Raw genomic sequence first — 22802 nt, forward strand, 5'->3', positions numbered from 1 at the left:
GGGCTGATGAATCGCCCCCTGAGGTTTTCTATGGCGAGTCTCTCCTGAATATGATTAGCGCTGGAATCTCAGCAGAGAGGAGTTTGGAATTTGTGGGGGTGAAACTGCAGAGAATAACTTTCAGAAAGCTTCACAGCTGAATATAATGTACCAGTAGGTCTACGCTCACATAAAGGCCCCCCTCCTAACACTCCTAAATAACAGACCTCTTTAAGAGTATCGGTCATGAAACAAAAGAACAAGAAGGAATAGTCGCTAATGATTATGAACATGAGTTGAGGGAATCTTACAAATATAAGAGAAGGAAAATGTTGCACTCACTTTGCACTTACTTCTATGTAGCAATGAATATCCATCCAATATATGCATCATATTTGCATTTTAATGAGTTTGCGAACTGATACTTTCTCACCCTTCGCAAAATCTATTGGTTTACAGTAAAGCTGTGGCTAAAGGTTTCTATTGCAACTTTTATAATGATGAAGTTGCAATTTAGTACATTTAAAATATATTAGCTTTAAAAGTAATGTTGAATAACACAATACAGTTAAAATTATAATCATAATTATAATGATTTTCATGTGCTTTAGTATGCTAATTTGACATTATTACAAGTGCAGTTTTTAAAAGTGTACTTAAGTGTGTTCAGAAACATAGTCATGAAAGTGACTCTCTTAAGTGGCCTTTTATTTCATTAATATTATATCATCTGCAAGTACTAAAAATGTAATCAGCTGAACTTTAGAGTGCTTTTTTCACCCACTTAAGTAGAACTTAAGTTCATCTATATATGTAATTTCATAATTATATATATATATATATTATATTTACATATATATACTAAAATTAAATTTGTATGGAAAATGTCACGTAGGATGAATTCAGGTTAATTGGGAAGCAAAACAAAAGATAATTAAAACATTTAAAAGTGTACTTAAGTGTTTAGAAACATAGTCATGAAAGTGTACTCTCTAAATGTATGGCCTTTTATTTCATTAATATGATATTATCTGCAAGTACAGTTTAAAAATAAATATATATTTTAAATACACATTGCATTCAAGATGATTAAGTGCACTTCTTTTTCACGAGGGGTGGCAAATATAACTGTGGTGAGTCTATGCAGAGTGTAAATATCAGCCATTACTGTCAAATAGCTGGCAATGCTTCACTACTAAGCTATCAGAGCATATGGCTTCTTTAATGTGTGATGTGAGAGGACAAGTATCGACATATTGACCTCACATGAAAGCTGTGAGTATGTGCCAATTTTACTACTGGTAAAAAAGGGTCAAATAATAAAGGTCACAGTCTGTCTGACACAAGTTTCAATGAGCTGGACACCGGGCTCGAGTGATTCATTTGTCCGTACCTCAGCCATATTAATAACACCGACAGCCAGCGTCTTGTAGCCCAGAATAGTTCTGTTTTTATAGCGTTTCCTCCTTTGAAGCATGATCTGCAGCCGGTTGGCATCTCTCTTCAGGAAATGTGGGTACTAAAGAAGGGAAGTACAACAGTACAACAGCGATTTGGTGCATATTGTTGCTTCGTATTACATCATTTTCATCAGCAACAATGTGACAATGCTAGCACACACACACTTTATTTGATGAAATCTCATATTTCCTGTCAAAACAACTCTTAAGAGCGACCTGAACCGAGAAAGGGTTCTTGGAAGAAACAAAGGGAAAGTGGTAAGGAAGTAAACACTTCATGCAAAGACTGCGGAGTGCTTAAACGTAAAAGCTTTCAGAGGAAATTATATATTCCTGCATAAATGGAATAGAATGTTTTAAGTAATTAATACATTCTTAAAGATTTTCTCTGTTAAAAATGCAACTAGATAGGGATTCGTAATAAAAAAAACACACAATAGAATCAAAATGATGTATGAAAATATGCATATTTTTGTGGAAAACTTATATACATAAAAACTATTTAAAACTATTTCCAAAGTAAAGGTAGTCTGACAACGCATTGGATTAATTTGGATTTCTTTTTCAATTACAGTCATGTACACTGCAATTCTACTTTTTATTTTTTCCTTCATGCAAAACCTTTTTTATTCTGTTATATTTTAGCCTTTATTATTGACATTTGAAGCAATAGCTGGAAGTGACAGGAGAGGAGAAAAGGGAAAGGAATCACAAGCTGGGACTTCAAGGGTAAATGATGAAAAGATGAAAGTAAATGATGACAGAACTGACATTTTTGGGTGAAGTAACCCTTTAAGGGGCCAAGCACAAAGAAGGCACGATAAGCATGGCTGGAAGCATCAGGCCAACTGCAACAATGAGCAATTAAAGACATTTTAAGATGATATTAGGCAAAATGCCTGAAAAATCATAGATACAGTCACTAGTAATATGTTTATGGTTTATGTTTTTCGACCAATAAGTGGCGCTGTGACCAAATTGATATGGTGTGGTCAGAGTGAGGTGACAATGATGCATGCAAAGTTATATATGTCAGTATGCCAAAACATTGCAGAGATACAGCCTCAGAGTCGTTGGCATGGTCTGAAGATGATACGATTCGATTTTGGTGAAAATCGGACCAAAGGTCCAGAAGGAGTTTGAAAAAGTAGGTTTTTAAGGAAAATCAAAATGGCGGACAGGAAGTTCGGCCGACTGACAAACTTGGTGTCTGTGTTCTGGGCATGACCCAAGGAATCTATTAAGATCAGTTTTACAATAGACAAATTTAATCAATAGTTATTAGCTTTTTTTGGAAATTTCATTATTCCTTTTGACTACAAGGTGGCGCTGCCCCAAAACTTTTTGAGTACGCCCAAAATTGGGTATCGTATGACTCGGCATGCTGCACTGAATCTAAAAAGGCCATTTTTTTTATTTTTGGCCACACCATTTAAAAGTTATAAGCAAAAAGAGACATTTTTCATTTCTGCTGACCAATAAGTGGCACTGTCCCGAAACTGTGCAGATAGACTCAGGTCATGGTTTTCAGAACACACACCAAGTTTGGTCAGAATACACTAAAGCGTTGTGGAGATATAGCCTCACGTTCATTTTTGTGGGATCTTCATCAAATTCATTTGCGCAAAAGTTATTAGCATAAACGTAAGTGCAACTTTGAACAGTTGGTGGCGCTAGAGGGATTGAGTTAGAGACTCCAAATTTGCTATGGTGACAGTTCAGACTGTCCTCTATCTATGTACCAAATTTTACAACTTTCCTGCAAGCTTTCTATGGGCTGTCATTGACTTCCAGAGTGGATGAATAAGAAGAAACGGAAGAAGAAGGAGAAGAAGAAGAACGCCAACGGATACAATAGGTGCCTTGGCTCCTAATTAATTGTATATGTAATAATTAATCACATATACAAGTCTTATTTCAATTAATTTATTATCCATAACAAGTTAATTGACTAAATTCTGTTTTAATTACCTATACATTTAAGTGATGCACATATTCAGATCACGTGACCTTCCATAACGGCCACATAATAGACACTCACACCTAGTCCCGTCCAAACTGGCACATGAAATCACAGATGTACTCTATTTATAAATGAAACTCAAGGAAAGCAAATCCTGTGGGAATAGGGCTTAAAGTGTTAGTCCACCCAAAACTGAGAAATCCGTCTTCATTTACTCTCATGTCGTTCCAAATCCGCAAGACTTTTTTTCATCTTGGAAACACAAATGAAGATATTTTTAATGAAATCTGAGAGATTTCAGTCCCTCTATTAAAAGTCAATTCACCCAAAACTTTCATAAAGATATCGTAAAATGATTTGAGAGTTAAATCCAAGTCTTCTGAAGAGACATGGTTGCTTTAACTGATGAACTTTTGTTCATGCATAAACACTGATCAGTGGTGGTGCATCAGATATGGTGAACCGAAGCTCAACTGCACTCTCTTGTTGAGTCAGACACACACACACACACACACACAGTCTCAGACAGCTGTACCTGCAGGGAGAAGGTGAGCTCCAGGTCTGTCTCCATCAGCCCGCTGGGTGGGAGCATGTACTCATTCGACCTCAGGATGCGTTTTGAGCCCTGAGAACAAGGAGAGACATGTATTCTCATTAAACATCACTTAAGAAACTCCTGCGAATCAAAGCAAATAAACCCACGCAGTGAATGTGACGTTACTGAATACTGCCCGATGCTTGCAAACTGAAATGTTGTCCGTATGGTTCGACAGCGAAAGCATTAAACAAGACAGAAAATGAGTCAGTCACACTGAATGTGTTGAATCATTTCAGTTACTGTCCGTTCGGCTTCTCTGCACATCTGAGAGGCGAGTCACGATATGGGCTGTCATGGGCTGATACTGGGTGATATAAATGTAAAAATCTTGGGACTCTAAATGCTCTAACAGGAAAAGAGGCTCTAAATTGGAAAACAGAAAAAGTGAGTTTTTGAGCACAGTTTATAATGGGAGACAGTCAATCTAGACACTGTTTTGGTCTTTTTTGTTTTGTTCGTTGTTGTTGTAGTCAACTTTCTGTATACCTGTAACGATCACCAGTGAGAGTGCCAGGAATTACCATCAGAGGGCGCTCCAACCCAGACAATCACAGACTCCATTCCCCATAATGCTTTGCCCAGACCATCATCCATTATCACTTTCACCTGTGTCTCATTATCTTGTTTATTCACCCTATATAAGCCTGGTTCTTACTAGGCGCTTTTCCATTACAGATTTGCGCAAAACTTTTGCGATTTTTTTCTAAATGTCGACAAAAAACTATTGCGAAATGACGCCGTTTCCATTAACCGATGTTATGCGACTAAAACTTCATTTTTTCCTCTCTGCGATAAGTCATTCCAAAAATCATGGCGATGGATATTGGTAGGTTTATGTATATCCCAGCCGCCGCACTAGCCGAAATATTTCTTTTTCGAATTGCCTGAAAAACCACCTCATGCGAGCGTAAAAACTTTTTTGCGATAAATGGGAGTTTTCGCGAAATTGACGTGTTTCCATTGGGCGTATTTTCAATTCGCAATTTCATTTTGCGCAATTTGAAGGGTAATGGAAACGCGGCTACTGTCATTCCCTGCGAAGTCTTGTTTAGTGTTTATACTGCATTTCTGAGCAATTCCACTGTTTTCTATGTTCCTGGTTCTTGATATCTGCCAATGTCCTGGTTTTCCCGTTCCTGTCTCACCCTCTGGATTTGTTTGTTTGATTGGCCTGATTGAAATAGTAGCCTACACCTTATTACATGCAGCATGAATACAAACAGATGGGAAATTGAAAGTGATTTTTCAGTAGTCTCTTATTTTTGGTAGGCAACAAAACTTGGTAGAGGCTATTGACCATTCCCAAATCTATGCCCATGCGCAGAAATAAAGGCCGCGATAAACTTACGGCGAAGTTATTTTTCGTTCTTCGCGTAGGGGTAAAAATAAGTTCGAAATACGTGACTAGTGCTATACTGTTAGTGAACATCCCGATGAAGTCCACGATGCTGAGATCAGTGTTTAGATGAACATGTGAAACAACAAACACAACAAAACTGACAGCGGTGAGAAAACAGCCGTTCAGAAAGCATCTGATCAGAGATGTGGATGTTTGAACCAGCTCTGCAATTCAGCTCTCCACTCACGTCACGTTTATTTCTACAGCACTTTATACACTAGACTGTTTAAAAGCAGCAGCTTTGCAGTATTAAACATGAAAAACAGTGTCAGTGTCTACAATAAAGCGGCTCTCCAGTGTGTTCATGTTTTTACACATGTCTGAACTCGACGGACTGAACAGAAGACATGAACTGAAGAAGGCGGAGCCTCCGAGCCACACCCACCTATTGACCAATGGGAGTCTGAAAGTGTTTACCAACCAGAGCGAACTTTTCCAGAAAGTCAGGCTTTGAACTCCTGAAACGAACTCCAAACAAACTTGGTTTTGGCCTGATTTTGTATGAAATGACGTCACATCAATTCATTCTTCAATTTTGGGGCCAGTATATCGAGGCCTTAATTTGATGTGAAGAAGCTCTTTTGGAAACCACAGAATACATCCATCCATCAAGGTTACTCTGTAAAAGCACATTCAACCCGTCAAAGAGAAAGAGACAGAGAAAGTGTCTCACTGCCCTAACAAGCTCTGAATGAAAAGCAAAAGCGCGCTGAGTCTGCTTGTTGTCGGGAAGAGTCGTGAATGCTGAAGCCTTCAAAGTGTGGATTCAAGCGGACACTTCAGGGAGCAGGAGAGGAGAAATAATGAGATATCTGTCAGAAACCTATCTTCAGTCCTTTTGATGAACAGCCATTATTTTAATTACTGAGGCAAAGCTTAGGGAGTATTACAAAAGCTTTATTTTCAGTGTCTGAAGAACACAGAAAACCCGTTCAAAACCTTCAATGATCCACCAGGAAGAGATGAGGGGGCGAAACAAGTGCACTTCATGTTCCCTGAGAGGATGTGCTCTAATCCTCACTGAATGAGTGACACAGTCATTTCCTGTTGGGAATTAAATATAAAGATTCACTTACAGACTGCTTTAAATATCACTGACTCTCATTCCTGTTCTAGTTTGCATTATTTTCATGAAAATTTGTTCCTAAGCATTACTGTATTGCAAATGTTTTTTAACCTCTTGATTGTGTCATCATCCTTATATTCGCATTACTGTAAAACTGTAATAGTTCCTGTTATACTGTACTACCTTGATATGTAAATAATAGGGCTGTCAACGTTAATGTGTTAATACATGGAATTATTATGTCTTTGAACATGTAAGCTCACATAAAAAAAAAAAAAAATCATTTTTAAAACATTTATCATGTTTAGAAACATTTGAATTGATGGATAACCATAATAAATACTTTACATACTTTAAATAATTCTAACAAATTAAATTGTGATGATTTTTTTTTTAATTGCAGTAATGTAAGGGAAAAATTAGGGAAGGATTTGTGTAAAAATGCTGTACATTTTTTTTTTTAATTTCCCAGTTAAAAAATCTTTACCATTCCAAATAGAGTATTAATTTTAAAAAAATTCTAAAATTATTGATTATTATTTTATTGAAATATTACAGTGCACTGATTATTCTCAAACATTTGTTTTTTTAAATTAATTTTTAAGTTTTAATTTTAAGTATTGCATTTGGTCTGGAAAATCTGGAAATCTGGAAAATTTGGTCCAATTTTCATGTAAATGTTAATTAAAATGTTTATCGCACCAAAAATTCTTGGCCTTAAAGTTGAAAAATCTCCCCTTAACCCATGGAAAAAAATGTCTGCCATTTAAAATCTAGCCATCAACAACAACGTCACTGTAATATTACCAAAGTGAATTTTGATTGGTCATCTGTCTTGCAATAATTTGCATGCTGAATTTTGATTTGTCCTTTCTGTCTTGCATATATTTAATCGTTTCAGTCTTTATACTGCAAAGACAGTGTTGCAAAATTATTTTAATTCTCATGCAAAATAAAACAGTGTCATGACAACACTAAAGCGCCACTAATGGTGCTATTTACCTCAAATCTACTAATACATACAATATCTGTGAGACCCTTATATATACATATATATATATATATATATATATATATATACAGTAGTGTTCAAAAGTGATGTCCGAAGGTGATATTTGATTTTAATGACACTACAAGTTTGATTAAACCATCAAAATATGAGGAAAATATTTCCTTTTTTTTGAAAAAATATTTTAAATATGAGGGAAGACAAAAAAACAACAACTACAAAAAATGTGGCAAAAAAAAAAGCATAGAAAAACCAAAAGCTTGCAGGAAAAAGCATACATTGACTACATCATAATCAGTTATTAATATTTTGATGGTTGTCTCTTGTTTTGGCATAATTTCTTTAAATGACAGCTTGGGCAAAAATGATGTTGCACAATTTGTCATGTTTCATTGCATTATTATCACAAATAAAACAATTGACTCCAAACACAACTAGACAATATGCTTACAAAATCTGTTATTAATATTTGAATAAAGGCTGATATTGTCAGTTTTCCAAGGCCACTACTGTATATTCCTCTTTTGAAATGGTCAAAGCCTTACAAAAGTACCAAACACAAGCAGTGTGACCAAAGCGACCTATGTGGAATGCTGAGGGCCTCCAAGTGCTCTGACATTACCCTCTCAATATATCCCACAATGCACTTCTCCCCCCCAAACTGCCATCTTATTGCGTTCAATCCCATCTTCCCACTGAGCAAGCTGTCGCCTTGGCAACAGCTCAGTTACCACGGTGTCTTGTGTAAAGCTGTGAGCCCGTGTGATACCAAACGCAGAGCACACCGCACCTTCATCACAACACACACACACACACACACAGAGATGCGGTCCGTTTACCTGAATCTTGACAGCGATGACGACAGAACTGAGCTCGCGGTCCAACTCTTTCAGAACGATCAACTTCTTCAGGGTCAGACTGCACAACCTGAGAGACAGAGAGAGAGAGAGAGAGAGAGAGAGAGAGAGAGAGAGAGAGAGAGAGAGAGAGAGAGGAATATTAGATACCATTCACCAGTCTTCATCGGTGAATCACGCGTGTGGGAAACCAGTCCAGAACGCAGATTTACTCGAGAGGTTGCTCACGTGCTCTTTTAAATGTTGATGCTCCTAAACTGAGAAGTGCCTCACAGGAAACAAACAGAGGGAATGTCATCAAAGATTTGATTGATTATGAGGTAAAAACAGGGCAAAATAATAATCGTTTAATAATACAATCATAATAAAGAAATAATCTATGGGATCTAATTGGGTTGTCAAATGTACTGGTACCAGTCGGTACTAAAAAAAAAGAACTACCGAGTACCGGATATATTCGGTACCACGCTGCTCTCAAGCACTCTCATTCATGTTTGTTTGAGCGCTGTCTGAGCATCAAAGGTTTCTATTTACATCGTGTCTTTACAAGCGTTGAGCATTGTAGCCAATCACAATCTGTTGAGCACATGAACCCAACGGCCAATCAGAGCTGCTAGTCAGTCGATTAGTCAGAATCTGCTTAAAGGGGCGGTATAATGCCCTTTTCACAAGATGTAAAATAAGTCTCTGATGTCCCCAGAGTGTGTATGTGAAGTTTTAGCTCAAAATACCCCTCAGATATTTTGATATAGCATGTTAAAATTGTCACTTTTTGAGGGTGAGCAAAAACGCACCGTTTTGTGTCTGTTCCTTTAAATGTAAATGAGCTGCTGCTCCCGGCACAGGAGGCGGAGCTTCAACAGCTTGCACTCACACAGACATGCACTGAAAATGTAAAAAACTTTTAGCCTTTTATGTTCAAACCGGATTCAGACAAAGATAGAGACTCAAGAAGAAGTGACAACATGTAGACAACATTTCTGAATGGTTAGTTGATGAATTTATGCAGCTGATGTGTAGTTATCTTCCAGTCACTGATTAGCATATTCTGTCATGATAATCTATAAATCGTGTTCAGGGGGCGGGGTTTATGTAAATTGTAGGGTTGGTGATGTCACTAACCCGTGAGGAATGTTGTGTAGTCTCTACCAGCCGTTTGTTGTAGTCCTTAAAAAGTGATTTCTTTAAAAGCAAATATCTCCCTTTGCTTTGAACTTTGAGCGTTGTAACTTTGCAGATGTTGTTTATGCTCAAACAGCAACATTACACACTAACTAAAGTTAGAAAAGTGAAATCATAATCAACCACCCCTTTAACACCGGTGAAAACTCACAAAGTCTTGTTTTGTTCAACGCGAGCAAACCTTTTCATTATAACCAACAGTGTAAACATGACGTATATAAGAGATTCATTGTACAATTAAAACAGATTTTTCTATCATAATCCACCGCAGGAACTTCCCCCAGGAACTAGCGACGTTGTGGTGGGACTCGGTGTGTTTCGATCGCAGGAACCAGGGTCGAAATTAAGTTCCCGGTAAAAATTCCCCCTCAGAAAGTCCCTGCTCACGAGGTAGCACTATTTCAAAGTTCAGCAACTTTCTGGGGCGACACTTGGGCGCTGAACATGCTGATTGGTTGAGTTCACGCAGCATTTTATTTCAACCACCATTTTTAAAAGTCTGTTGCGGTTTAAGAGTTGTTTGCTATTCGAATCAAAACAAGGGAGTTTAAAAAATACGACAGATGGACCGACGACGAGCTTCAGCCCAGCAAGCAATTTTGCGTTTAAAAGACGTCTAATAGCCGTCCAAACACAGCCCAGACGTCTAGGCTAAAGCAAGGCAAAATTTGGGCTGTCAGTGAAAATTTAATAGACGTCTAAACCATCGCCCAAGGCTACACATAGAACATGTCAAAGAAATGAAACCAAACACCTTGTAATCACTGTTCACTTTGCTTACATACATCTCACAAGTTATTTCGGTCAAAACGACATGTAACCAAATTCAAGGTTATTTTGGCTAGAAGTGGGTTACTCATAGCCAGACTATATCAGTCTATAGTTAACCTAGACGGTGAAATGACGGCTATTGCTTGCTGGGAGGCTTTAATAATAATAATAATAATTTGTTACATTTATATAGTGCTTTTCTGGGTACTCAAAGCACTTTACATGGAAGGGGGAATCTCCTCAACCACCACCGATGTGCAGCTCCACCTGGATGATGCGACGGCAGCCATATTGTGCCAGAACACCCAACACACACCAGCTTACTGATGGAGAGGAGACAGTGATGAAGCCAATCAGTATATGGGGATGATTAGGAGGCCATGATGGACAGAGGCCAAGGGGCAAATTTGGCCGGGGTTACACCCCTACTCTTTTTCGAAGGACATCCTGGGATTTTTAATGACCACAGAGAGTCAGGACCTCGGTTTAACGTCTCATCCGAAGGACGGTGCTCTTTGACAGTATAGTGTCCCCATCACTACGGGGCGTTAGGACCCACACAGACCACAGGGTGAGCGCCCCCTACTGGCCTCACTAACACCTCTTCCAGCAGCAACCTGGTTTTCCCAGGAGTCTCCCATCCAGGTACTAACCAGGCTCAGCCCTGCTTAGCTTCAGTGGGCGACCAGTCTTGGGCTACAGGTGATATTGGGCTGCTGGGAATTAAGCTTTATTAAGCTTATTTGCAGAGGACGAAATCCAGCGGGAACTGGAAAGTCCTATGTCACCGGACTAATTTGCTACAGCACTTTATACCATGATGGAAACGCAGACAGCAACAGGTCTGGGGGAAAAAGTTCCTGGGACAAATTGTTCCGGGTAATTTTGGTGGAAACGCGGCTATAATGGGAGTTTTCGCGAGAGTGCAGAATTCAGTGAGGCTTTCTGTTTGTCACTCATTCACAATCTAAATACAAGTTTAGTTTTTCACGCTGCTCTGAGTACACTGCTAAGTTTCTGGATTGACAACCGTATTTAAATGCATGATTGAAATCGGAACCTGCCATGATTGACAGTGATAACTAATGGACGAGACAAAATGAGACAATCTTTTTAAAAGTACATACGGGTTCGGACTATATGGGTTAGAGTTTGAATTTAGGGTTTTATTCTGTTCATCCTATAAAGCAATCGTGTCTCTACAGAAAAATTTGGACTAAATCGCTCAATTTATATGGATTCATTTTACGATTCCTTTATTAACTTTTTGAAGTGTCAAAGTGGTAGTTGCGTAGCTGTCAAGCGAGGGACAGAAATCTCTCAGATTTCATCAAAAATATCTTCATTTGTGTTTCGAAGATGAACGAAAGTCTTGTACATGATGACAGAATTTTTATTTTCGGGCGAACTATCCCTTTAAGGTCACCAAATATAATGTGCGACCAAAACTTCTGAACAGTCTGATTACTTTGAAAAGTAAAGCCCAAAGTATACTTCATTTTTTATGCATATGCGTACAGTGCGCTTCATGTAAATTTCATCATCAGCAAAGTATGCATGCTCATTTTCTTCTAACCCTACCAAGGGCCGGTTTCACAAAGCTATTCTAGACCGGTCTATAGTGTTAGACAAGTCTAAAATTTGCTCATAGACTAGTCTAATGCAAGTTTCACAAAAATAAAGACTGACTTAATTTAGACCAAAAAAATTAGACACCTTTCCCCCAGGCTAACTTAGGTCTAAGACTCTGTTACCTTGGCAACCAGCAGTAACAATCAGTTACATTACAAACAGCCAAAAGAAAAGGGAAATGGCTCATAATTTAAACATTTCTTCTTGTTACTACATTCTCCAAGTAAAATGTCCTTGTAACTGTTATACTCCTCCAACAAACACATATTCTCCGCTGGGGTAAACTGCACTGAGCGGTTGAATGCGCTTACTCGATCCACCATGTTTTCTGTTTTGAAAAGTGTCTTATTTTACCCAGAATGCATTGCAGTGTAGTCCTATGAAGGACTAAAAATGACAGAACGAAAAATAAATAAATAAATAAAAAAAAGTAGAAATAAATAAATAAATGCAGATATAATAGTGAAAATAAATACATTTTGGTAATATAAACGGCTATTTCTGTATTTTTACATGTATTTATTTATTTATTTATGCATTTCTATATGTATTTATTTATGTATTTATACATTTATTTATATATTTATGTATTTATATATTTATTTATTTATATATTTATATATGTATTTATTTATACATTTATTTATTCCTACATTTATTTATTTCTATATTTCCACATTTCTACATTTATTTATTTCTGTATTTCCACATTTCTACATTTATTTATTTCTGTATTTCCACATTTCTACATTTATTTATTTCTGTATTTCCACATTTCTACATTTATTTTTCCCTGCGCATGTATGCTAATTGACCAATGGCTAAGCCACGCCCCCAAACGCGATGAGCCAATCACAGTACGCATAGCTAACCCAATACACTCGGACATTCTCTGCTTGCTTCCTTGTCCATTGCAATACATTGCGGTTATCGGTTTTCATTCGTTTTTATGTTTTTTCTTGTCATTTTGGCTTTAAACAGCGTGTGTGTGTGATTTTGGTTGGGTGACAGTTGTAGGTTACAGTTTGAAAAAAGCACAATGTTGTGTTTTACACAAATATAAGTAGGCTAAACACTTTGCAGTTTTAATTATGTCCTGTATGAACAAAATGGAGTATGTTTTTATGTTTCCACTGTTCGATCGCGCCCGCTCTCTGACACACACACACACACAGACACACAAACACACACACACACACATTCCAGCAATGCAATCTTGACATCGCAGCCTGTTCATTATTCTGCGCTCACACCAAACGCGAATAGAGCGTCAAATTCGCGCGTATCCGCGTCTAGTTCGACGCTTGAACATTTTGAATCCAAAGCGAATAGGACGCGCGTATAAAGCGAGCGTTTGAAGCGAAATAGCACCAAACTATAACGTTTACACTGTGAACTGTAAATCTTTGTTCTGGAGCTGAAGCTTATCGACCTTCTCAACTATACAATTATTAATATAACCCTCCAATGCATATTTAAGGCCCTTTTGGTGACATCGAGATGATATATAATCTTTCTGTCTCCAAAAAATCATCAATTGACTCCTGTGAAATGTCTCCTACTGTGACAGCTGCCACAGCGCCTGTTACCGAATGTTGACTGTTTGTCCGAGTGAGTGGAGGGGGCGTGGCTTAGCCATTGGTCAATTAGCATACATGCGCAGGGAAAAATAAATGTAGAAATGTGGAAATACAGAAATAAATAAATGTAGAAATGTGGAAATACAGAAATAAATAAATGTAGGAATAAATAAATGTATAAATAAATACATATATAAATACATAAATAAATAAATATATAAATACATAAATATATAAATAAATGTATAAATACATAAATAAATACATATAAAAATGCATAAATAAATAAATAAATACATGTAAAAATACAGAAATAGCCATTTATAATACCAAAATGTATTTATTTTCACTATTATTTCTGCATTTATTTATTTATTTCTACTTTTATTTATTTATTTATTTATTTTTCGTTCTGTCATTTTTAGTCCTTCATATAGTCCTACTTAAGATAGTCAGAGTCTTAAGTGCTTTGTGCAACGGTCTGATTTAGATGTCTATCTGAAGGCTGACTATCTACTATATCTAAGCCATAGTCAAAGTCTATCTTTGTGAAACCGGCCCAAGACCTTTTGTCCACAAGATGGCGGCACTTGCCCATGCCGTTGTTTCACAGTAAAAATAAAAAATAAACGGAAAAGACGGAACAACAGCAATAACAAACTACTGGAGATGCAATAATAATAGATGCCTGCATTGACGAGCAAGGGTAAGAGGGTAACATTTTTACGAGACATTTTTATCGCTCGTAACTTCTGCAGAGAAATAGCTCAGACTGTGATCCAGGTAAAGAAGTAAAATTCACACTGTCACCAGTCACCATCCAGTTAGGGTTCGAATATCCTGATGAATATGGACTCAGTGGTGCTTTTTGAGTTATGACAACCTCTAATGAAATCGTGTTAAACCAACAAACATCATTGAGTTAGAGAAACTTAAGATTTGTAGTATAAACACAAATCTTTAAGTTGATTATATATATAAAAAAAGGTTATTCCAACTACTTTAAACATAACTGAGTGGTGGCCCTGGAAGCAATTAATGTCAACGGTAGTTGCAGCTAGCAGCTAGCATAGCACATGCTAAATTTAATGAACAGGCAAGGTATTATTAGCCATTAGCATTAGCGCAATCTTATGGTCAATGTAGTGTTAACTTTCATATCGCCACCAACTATGACTTCAGCACAAAAACTGCAACATAACAGAAACTCCTTTAAATGTCAAGGTTAAGATTTTTCTCTTTACTAAAACAACACTTAATTTACAACATTTATTCTCCTTATTGATTCCTATGCAAAGCATGCTGGGAACTAGAAATCCACTGTGTGATTTTCAAAGTTATCAAGATGATTTCATTACTACAACTTATTAAAAATAAATTAACTCGGAGAGAAGGAGCCATTAACTTAATTTCAGTTTTAATAACACACAATATTAAGTTGATGTAATGATCAAATGTATTTTAGCAACCTTAAAGTTAATTAAAAAATACATTAGAGTTGTTAACTTGCAGCCATGCATTTATTTAAAGGGGTGATGAACTGAGAAATCAAATTTTCCTTGAGCTTTTGACATATAAGAGGTCATCATACTATAAGAATATCCTGTAAGTTTCAGAACTGAAAACTTCCTTGTTAGTCCAATAAAAGCTTTTACTGACCCCAGCGAACGACAGGTTTTTCAAAGTGGGGATCTATGAGGTCAAAGGGTATCAAACCCCGCCTCCGCAGAAGAAGATCAACGCCTACTTCAACACTGCCTGTTTAGCCCCGCCCACCGATTCGCGCATTACATGAAACTCATTATAATATGCAAAACTGTTATCCAATCATAGCAGTGGGTGTTTACTTCCAAGTCTTCAATGCGGCACGCCCATAAAAACCGAGCGTTTCAGGAGCTAGGCTCAAAACCAGGGTAGAAAACAGCCTATTACTTTTTCATTTTGATGTTTTTTAATGTAAAAACCAAGCGAACGTCATAAGTTGACCTCAGACATCAATATAAAAAAATTAAAAAAGCCAGTTCATGACCCCTTTAAGGTGTGCGAATAGGTGGCCTGAGTTTATTTTGAGATCGTAGTGTCATAGAAATGACAAACTTCACCTTTAACCGTGTTTTTATCTGCCAAACACTAGTCGGTCTGTGTGTGTGGAGGATTCAGGAGTCAAACAGACATGAACATCTCACTCTATGGTCTTCTGTGAGCTAATTACTCCACCATAACGAGCATTTAACTGGATCAATAAAGCCTCAGGCCAGACAGGAAGTTGAGCCCTCCACATCCTGTGACATCATCACGTCCTCAGGTAGCACAGACACACAGGAGGCTGCCACTGAAATTCACATTATTTTCTGAATCGTTTGATTTATTCCTCAGATTTGTTGAAATGTCAAAATGTGTTTTGCCCTCAACATTTTTTGGAAATGATAACGCGAGGAACATGGATTTGAAAGGAGCCTTTGAACTTCGAATATGACTTTCATGCTTGATATTTCTTCACCTTCATGTTCCAGTAATTGAGAATCAGTCTGTCTGGAGCTTATCTTGAGATTCACACACACACACACACACTCTCTCTCTCTCACACACACACACACACACACCTCTATTTCTCTGTCCTGCATGACTCACGCTCTCTGAGGACTGAAATATCTCACTCTTAATTTTTTCTCTCTCAGTATTTTCACTCCTTCCCTCTCTGTAAACCCAGCTTTGGTCTCTAACTCCACAACAAAGACACACAACCACACACTAATCTCACTTGCCAGGTCTTGCCACACTTTACGCGTTATAGTGTGTGGTGATGTCACTAAAGATGTCGTTCTCCCTATCATTTCATTGTCCACTTATATCTACAACAAACAGTCGTGACAGTATTTTTCCATTGCCATTTCCACCCTGTCCAAGACCTTCCGACGTAAACAGGCTGTTTTTGCTACTGTGCCTTTAAGACTTTTATATGTAAATGAGCTCTGTTATGATAGAGAGCAGAGTAGACCAATCACAACAGACTGGATCATCTGACCAATCAGAGCAGAGTAGACCAATCAGAACAGACTGGGTCATCTGACCAATCAGAGCATAGCAGACCAATCACAACAGACTGGATCATCTGACCAATCAGAGCAGAGTAGACCAATCACAACAGATTGGATCATCTGACCAATCAGAGCAGAGTAGACCAATCAGAACAGACTGGGTCATCTGACCAATCAGAGCATAGCAGACCAATCACAACAGACTGGATCATCTGACCAATCAGAGCAGAGTAGACCAATCACAACAGACTGGGTCATCTGACCAATCAGAGCAGAGTAGACCAATCACAACAGACTGGGCCATCTGACCAATCAGAGCAGAGTAGACCAATCACAACAGACTGGGCCATCTGACAAATCAAAACAGAGGAGACCAATCACAACAGACTGGGTCATCTGACCAATCAGAGCAGAGTAGACCAATCACAACAGACTGGGTCATCTGACCAATCAGAGCAGAGTAGACCAATCACAACAGACTGGGCCATCTGACCAATCAAAACAGAGGAGACCAATCTAACTTCCTCACAAGTAAAATGAGCAGTAGATCATGCTATGATCAAGTTGTGATGTTTTAACCATAAAATTATGTTTTCTAGTCGAATAACAGGCGAATTTAAGTTGTTTTGCTTAGCCTCTTGCACCCTACCTTTATTATGTAGACGTTGTGATGTTTAAACAATAAAGTTTTAGTTTTTTAAGTCAAATAATAGTCAAATTTCCATCTTCTCTATGATCTTTAGAATTAAACAGACTGTTATTACGCCACTGCACCTTTAAGATTTCACATGAAAATGAGCTGTGCTATGATTGGCTAACCTCTTCACGGGTGAAATGAGCCGTAGCACATGCCACAAAGATTTTAGTTTCAACTATATTTTCTACATTGTGAATCAGAGCCAGATGAATCACGGGTTGAAATCTGAAACTCAACATTAGAGGTTTACGCATTACATATTTGCATCAGGCTCCAGGTCTACGTTAAGCACGTTCATGCCCAGTTTGACCCCGTGCGGCTCTATCTGCAGCCGCATCCCCTCGGCTGGTCTTCATTCACGGCTCTGACGGAGAACAGAAGCGTTTCTGCCGGGTCAGCTCAAACTGCAGCTATTCAGCGCTGGCCACTGAAAGGCCCTGGAACGGCCCGCACATTCCTAGCCGGAGATCATGGGAAAAACACAAACAGAGGCGCATTCACTGTTCTGGCTCCGTCTCTCAGGATCCAGTGTCAGTCTTACATAAGATCCCGACCACTGCTGATCCAGCATCTCCTCAGGACAACTCCCCAGAGTCCCAGGACTTCACAGACCCGCACAAACAGCGTGATTAATCGCCAACATGAAACACGAAAAAACTGTGTCAGTGTCTCTTTAAATAAGAAGTTCAATATCTGTTTTTTTGAATATTGTAAAAATGAGAAATCATGCAAACGTAATCATTTATGTAATGATTTGAGGTAAGAATGAAGTTTTGAATGCATAATCTCTGACCTTTCAGATTGTAGCGCTTTGAATGCGAGTTTTAATCTGAAATGTGCCCTCTGACCTTAAAAGGCTTCTCACCATTTGCATCTCATTTGCATAAACATCTGTTGTAAAGGAAATGCCGACACATAAAACAACACGGATATGATCAGCACCTCACACACTCTCTCATTTACTGTTATACACACTTGCACACAGAAATGACCAAAACATCCAAGGCTGCATTTATCAAAAATACAGTAAGAACAGTAATACTGTGAAATATTAATACAATTTAAAATATATATTAGAATATATAAAGTGTAATTTATTCCTGTGATCACAACTGAATTTTCAGCATCATTACTCCAGTCTTCAGTGTCACATGATCCTTCAGAAATCAGTATAATATGTTACTGATTAAACAAATATGTTTTATGGGAATTTTAGAGAGAATTGTCAAAAATGCAGAAATTTTAACGGACCTGAAAACAAACTTACATTTATTTATGCAATATTATTTTTTATCTATTAAAAAACTCCACTTCACCGTAATGCTATATATTCTATTATATATTGTTTATGTGAAACAGTAAATCCTCAAGGTTATGCGGTATACTGCGGGTCACGGGGTCAAAGGTCATGAATATGGAGGCGTTGGTGCGAGAGAGAGCGTCGACGACCCGGGTTTGGCTTTCTGTGTTCGGGAGGACGAGCTAATCTACACTCAGACTCTTGATGATGATGATTCCCCGACGGTAAGAGGCTTACGGGGCCAGACACCACACACTGCCTTCCGTCAGGAGTGTTATAACACACTGTGTGTGTGTGTTTTCCCTCAGTCAACAGAGGATTGTGCATGTCAGACGTGGAGGCTGTTGTGATTGTAAATCCGTCATGATAAATAGCTGTCTTAAAACAGTATTATTCTGTACCTGACCAACAATCTGTTCGGCAAACAACAAAGCCTGTTTTCCAGAGGGATGAGTGTGTGTGTGTGTGTGTGTGTGTGTGTTTAAGACCCTGATTATGAGCGTAATCTCGGCACACCTTTAGGTCATGCATGTTAAAATACAGATCGACATGCATTCACGACTACAAACACAAATCTATATCTGCCATCAAAAACACCTTGTTCCTTTGTTTGTGCGTGTTATGCCACAGGATATGAATTATGTAATCGCAAAGTGTGGGCTGGAGGTTATACAGAATGTATTGCAGGCGCAAGGTATTATTTTAAAAGACGAAAAGTCTAATTTATGAAAAATGAGAAAATGAATTTCTGTGTAAATTGTTCATAAACTCACAGGAACTGCTAAAGCGAACAAATAATGTTAGCAAAATGTAAAAATATTTTAAACATATTTATGGTAAGTCAAAATTGCATAATGCAATGCAGTATAAAATGGTACCCAAAAGGATTCGGTTTCTCTAAACCCCTCTTTTCAGAGAGCCTGCTCTGATTGGTCAGATGACCCAGTCTGTTGTGATTGGTCTACTCTGCTCTGATTGGTCAGATGACCCAGTCTGTTGTGATTGATCTACTCTGCTCTGATTGGTCAGATGATCCAGTCTGTTGTGATTGATCTACTCTGCTCTGATTGGTCAGATGATCCAGTCTGTTGTGATTGATCTACTCTGCTCTGATTGGTCAGATGATCCAGTCTGTTGTGATTGATCTACTCTGCTCTGATTGGTCAGATGACCCAGTCTGTTGTGATTGATCTACTCTGCTCTGATTGGTCAGATGATCCAGTCTGATTGGTCAGATGACCCAGTCTGTTGTGATTGATCTACTCTGCTCTGATTGGTCAGATGATCCAGTCTGTTGTGATTGATCTACTCTGCTCTGATTGGTCAGATGGTCCAGTCTGTTGTGATTGGTCTACTCTGCTCTGATTGGTCAGATGACCCAGTCTGTTGTGATTGATCTACTCTGCTCTGATCGGTCAGATGACCCAGTCTGTTGTGATTGGTCTACTCTGCTCTGATCGGTCAGATGACCCAGTCTGTTGTGATTGGTCTACTCTGCTCTGATCGGTCAGATGATCCAGTCTGTTGTGATTGGTCTACTCTGCTCTGATCGGTCAGATGACCCAGTCTGTTGTGATTGGTCTACTCTGCTCTGATTGGTCAGATGACCCAGTCTGTTGTGATTGGTCTACTCTGCTCTGATTGGTCAGATGATCCAGTCTGTTGTGATTGGTCACATGACTCAGTCTGTTGTGATTGGTCTACTCTGCTCTGATTGGTCAGATGGCCCAGTCTGTTGTGATTGGTCTACTCTGCTCTGATTGGTCAGATGACCCAGTCTGTTGTGATTGGTCACATGACTCAGTCTGTTGTGATTGGTCTACTCTGCTCTGATTGGTCAGATGGCCCAGTCTGTTGTGATTGGTCTACTCTGCTCTGATTGGTCAGATGGCCCAGTCTGTTGTGATTGGTCTACTCTGCTCTGATTGGTCAGATGACCCAGTCTGTTGTGATTGGTCTACTCTGCTCTGATTGGTCAGATGATCCAGTCTGTTGTGATTGGTCACATGACTCAGTCTGTTGTGATTGGTCTACTCTGCTCTGATTGGTCAGATGGCCCAGTCTGTTGTGATTGGTCTACTCTGCTCTGATTGGTCAGATGGCCCAGTCTGTTGTGATTGGTCTACTCTGCTCTGATTGGTCAGATGGCCCAGTCTGTTGTGATTGGTCTACTCTGCTCTGATTGGTCAGATGGCCCAGTCTGTTGTGATTGGTTGACCACTTACAGAGCTTGTCAGAAACTAAACGCCCATTACCAAATCTGAATTTCAGCTGTGGATCTTCCTCAGCTCTTGATACACAGTGATACGAACAGTAACGATGGTGTTGGTTTTACCGTATCAATTTGAGCGTGAGTCAAGTTTGTACAAGTAGAGAAAAATCTAACTTAAAACATTTACTTTTTGTCAAACTTGCAAATGTAAATTGGAATTTAATTAATGTTCTGACTTTTAGATTTTTTACTAGAAACTACTTTAAGACAGATCTAATGTAAACTACGAGATTCATCAATGGCATATGGTGTTGTGGACACCATCAGCCCTTATTATTTCAACTTATTTATTTTTAAATAGTCATGTTTAACAGTGGAATTCCGGGTGAAAAACTACATTACCCATGATTCTGCAAAACAGCCTCCACCAATCAGGAAAACAAAACAAGCAAATCACGCCAATATCCACTTTTGTAGTAAACATAATATGCTGTTTCTTCAAAACAATAGATTTATTTATATTTATCCATCATTTTTATCTTTGAATATATATCATTCACGATGCTACATGGGATTGTAGTTCATTCCCTCATTAAAGCAGTCTTGTACCTTTGTCTTTTCATCCGATTTTCAAATACATTTTTGCTTCAAATCCTAGTTTGTAATGTTGTGATCCACCTCGTTGCTGGCTGGTTTGCTTTTGTGGCTCATATCTCTTTAATGAACACTTCTGAACATTATGACACCAGAGCTGACCTTCAAACAGCAACTCAAGGTCAGTGTCTTTTCCCAAAATTAGTGAATGGCTCTAATCAACAGTGATTTTCAGTGCAGCCTTGGGCTGTGCCACTAAAGGAAATCACATTAGCAGGACAGAAGCACATGAGACCGGGGCCAATCAATGATCTCCGTCAGAACCCGACGCTGGGACGTCCTGAACACTAAATCATCTTATTCACAGACAAAACCAACTCAATTTCTGTTGTTTATATTCTAATAATAAAATGACACAGCCAGCCACCACAAAATGCAATTTAAGAGATTTGTTGTAACCTTGCACTGGAATATAAAAACAGAAATATATAAAAAAACAAAGCATGCCTTGAAAGTCTTCAGACGACCTGGAATATAGTGAATGAATTATATGATACTTTCATGGTGCTTTTTTTTGTCAATTGACATTTTATAATTTAAGAGATGAATGTTTGGTATGAAAATTCGGTGTGATAAACGTAATTTGAACAAACAGTTGTTTTTTTTTCAACATTCACATGGCATCAATATGCTAATTTCTTTTAGAAAACTGGCCGACCAATAAGATTTGCGCTTTTGGTCACATGTCAGCCAATGCTGTTAGATAAAACTTCAGCTTGGTGGCGCTCACGAACAGACTATTTTGCTAAACGACAATCAATTCGAAACCTGATCTCTCGACTCCGTACTCTTGTATTTGGTGTTGTTTGACAAACGCTACAGTGAATACAAAAATCTGAAAGGCTGTTTGAAAACATGTAAATAATGTTTGACTTCTTTCATTGTCCAACATATTGTGTACTGGGGTAGCGAACGAATGAACGAACTCCAAACAAACTTCGATTTGGTCTGATTTTGTTCGAAAGGACGTCACACCAGTTTGTTCTTCAATTTCGCATGTATATCGGGCCTGTATATGGAAAAGAGTGGCCAGGAAATTCTTTATTTTGTATTCCACAATGGAATATGAATTTTGGTGCGTAAATGAGAGTTTTAAATTTTCTATTCTTATTATTACACAAACATCACCCATAGATCCTTGTCCTGCTTGTAAAGCACTTTAACGCGTAAACACCTCTCCTGTTCTCCTTTGAGAGGTCGAAATCAAAGCCTCGTGATTGTCTCTCAACTGCAACATCTCAAGAATAATGAACAACAACCTGCAGCGTTTGCATAATGGACACCATCTTGAAAACCCCCGCTCATTCAGAGGACAGGCTCTGACATTTTAATGAAAAACTGCAAGATTTGCAAGACAAATCCCACATTGCTCTTCCAGTACGGTGTAGTTCATCACCATACGATG

At 38.3% G+C, this 22802-nt stretch overlaps 1 protein-coding gene across 4 annotated transcripts in view; it reads right to left on the reverse strand.

The window, feature by feature from the left end:
- The window catches only part of LOC311084522 (phosphofurin acidic cluster sorting protein 2), a 68997-nt gene that overhangs the window by 31462 nt on the left and 14733 nt on the right, over positions 1–22802 (reverse strand). For all 4 annotated transcript variants that reach the window (XM_084116624.1, XM_084116625.1, XM_084116623.1 and 1 more), the window contains exons 2-4: positions 8314–8401; positions 3938–4027; positions 1373–1498 (exon numbers count right to left, since the gene is read on the reverse strand). In XM_084116624.1, coding sequence (XP_083972750.1) covers positions 1373–1498; positions 3938–4027; positions 8314–8401 — 304 coding nt within the window. The remainder of the gene's footprint in view (positions 1–1372; positions 1499–3937; positions 4028–8313; positions 8402–22802) is intronic.

The sequence above is a fragment of the Abramis brama genome (assembly GCF_963993115.1).
Source record: "Abramis brama genome assembly, chromosome: 6".
NCBI lineage: Eukaryota > Metazoa > Chordata > Actinopteri > Cypriniformes > Leuciscidae > Abramis > Abramis brama.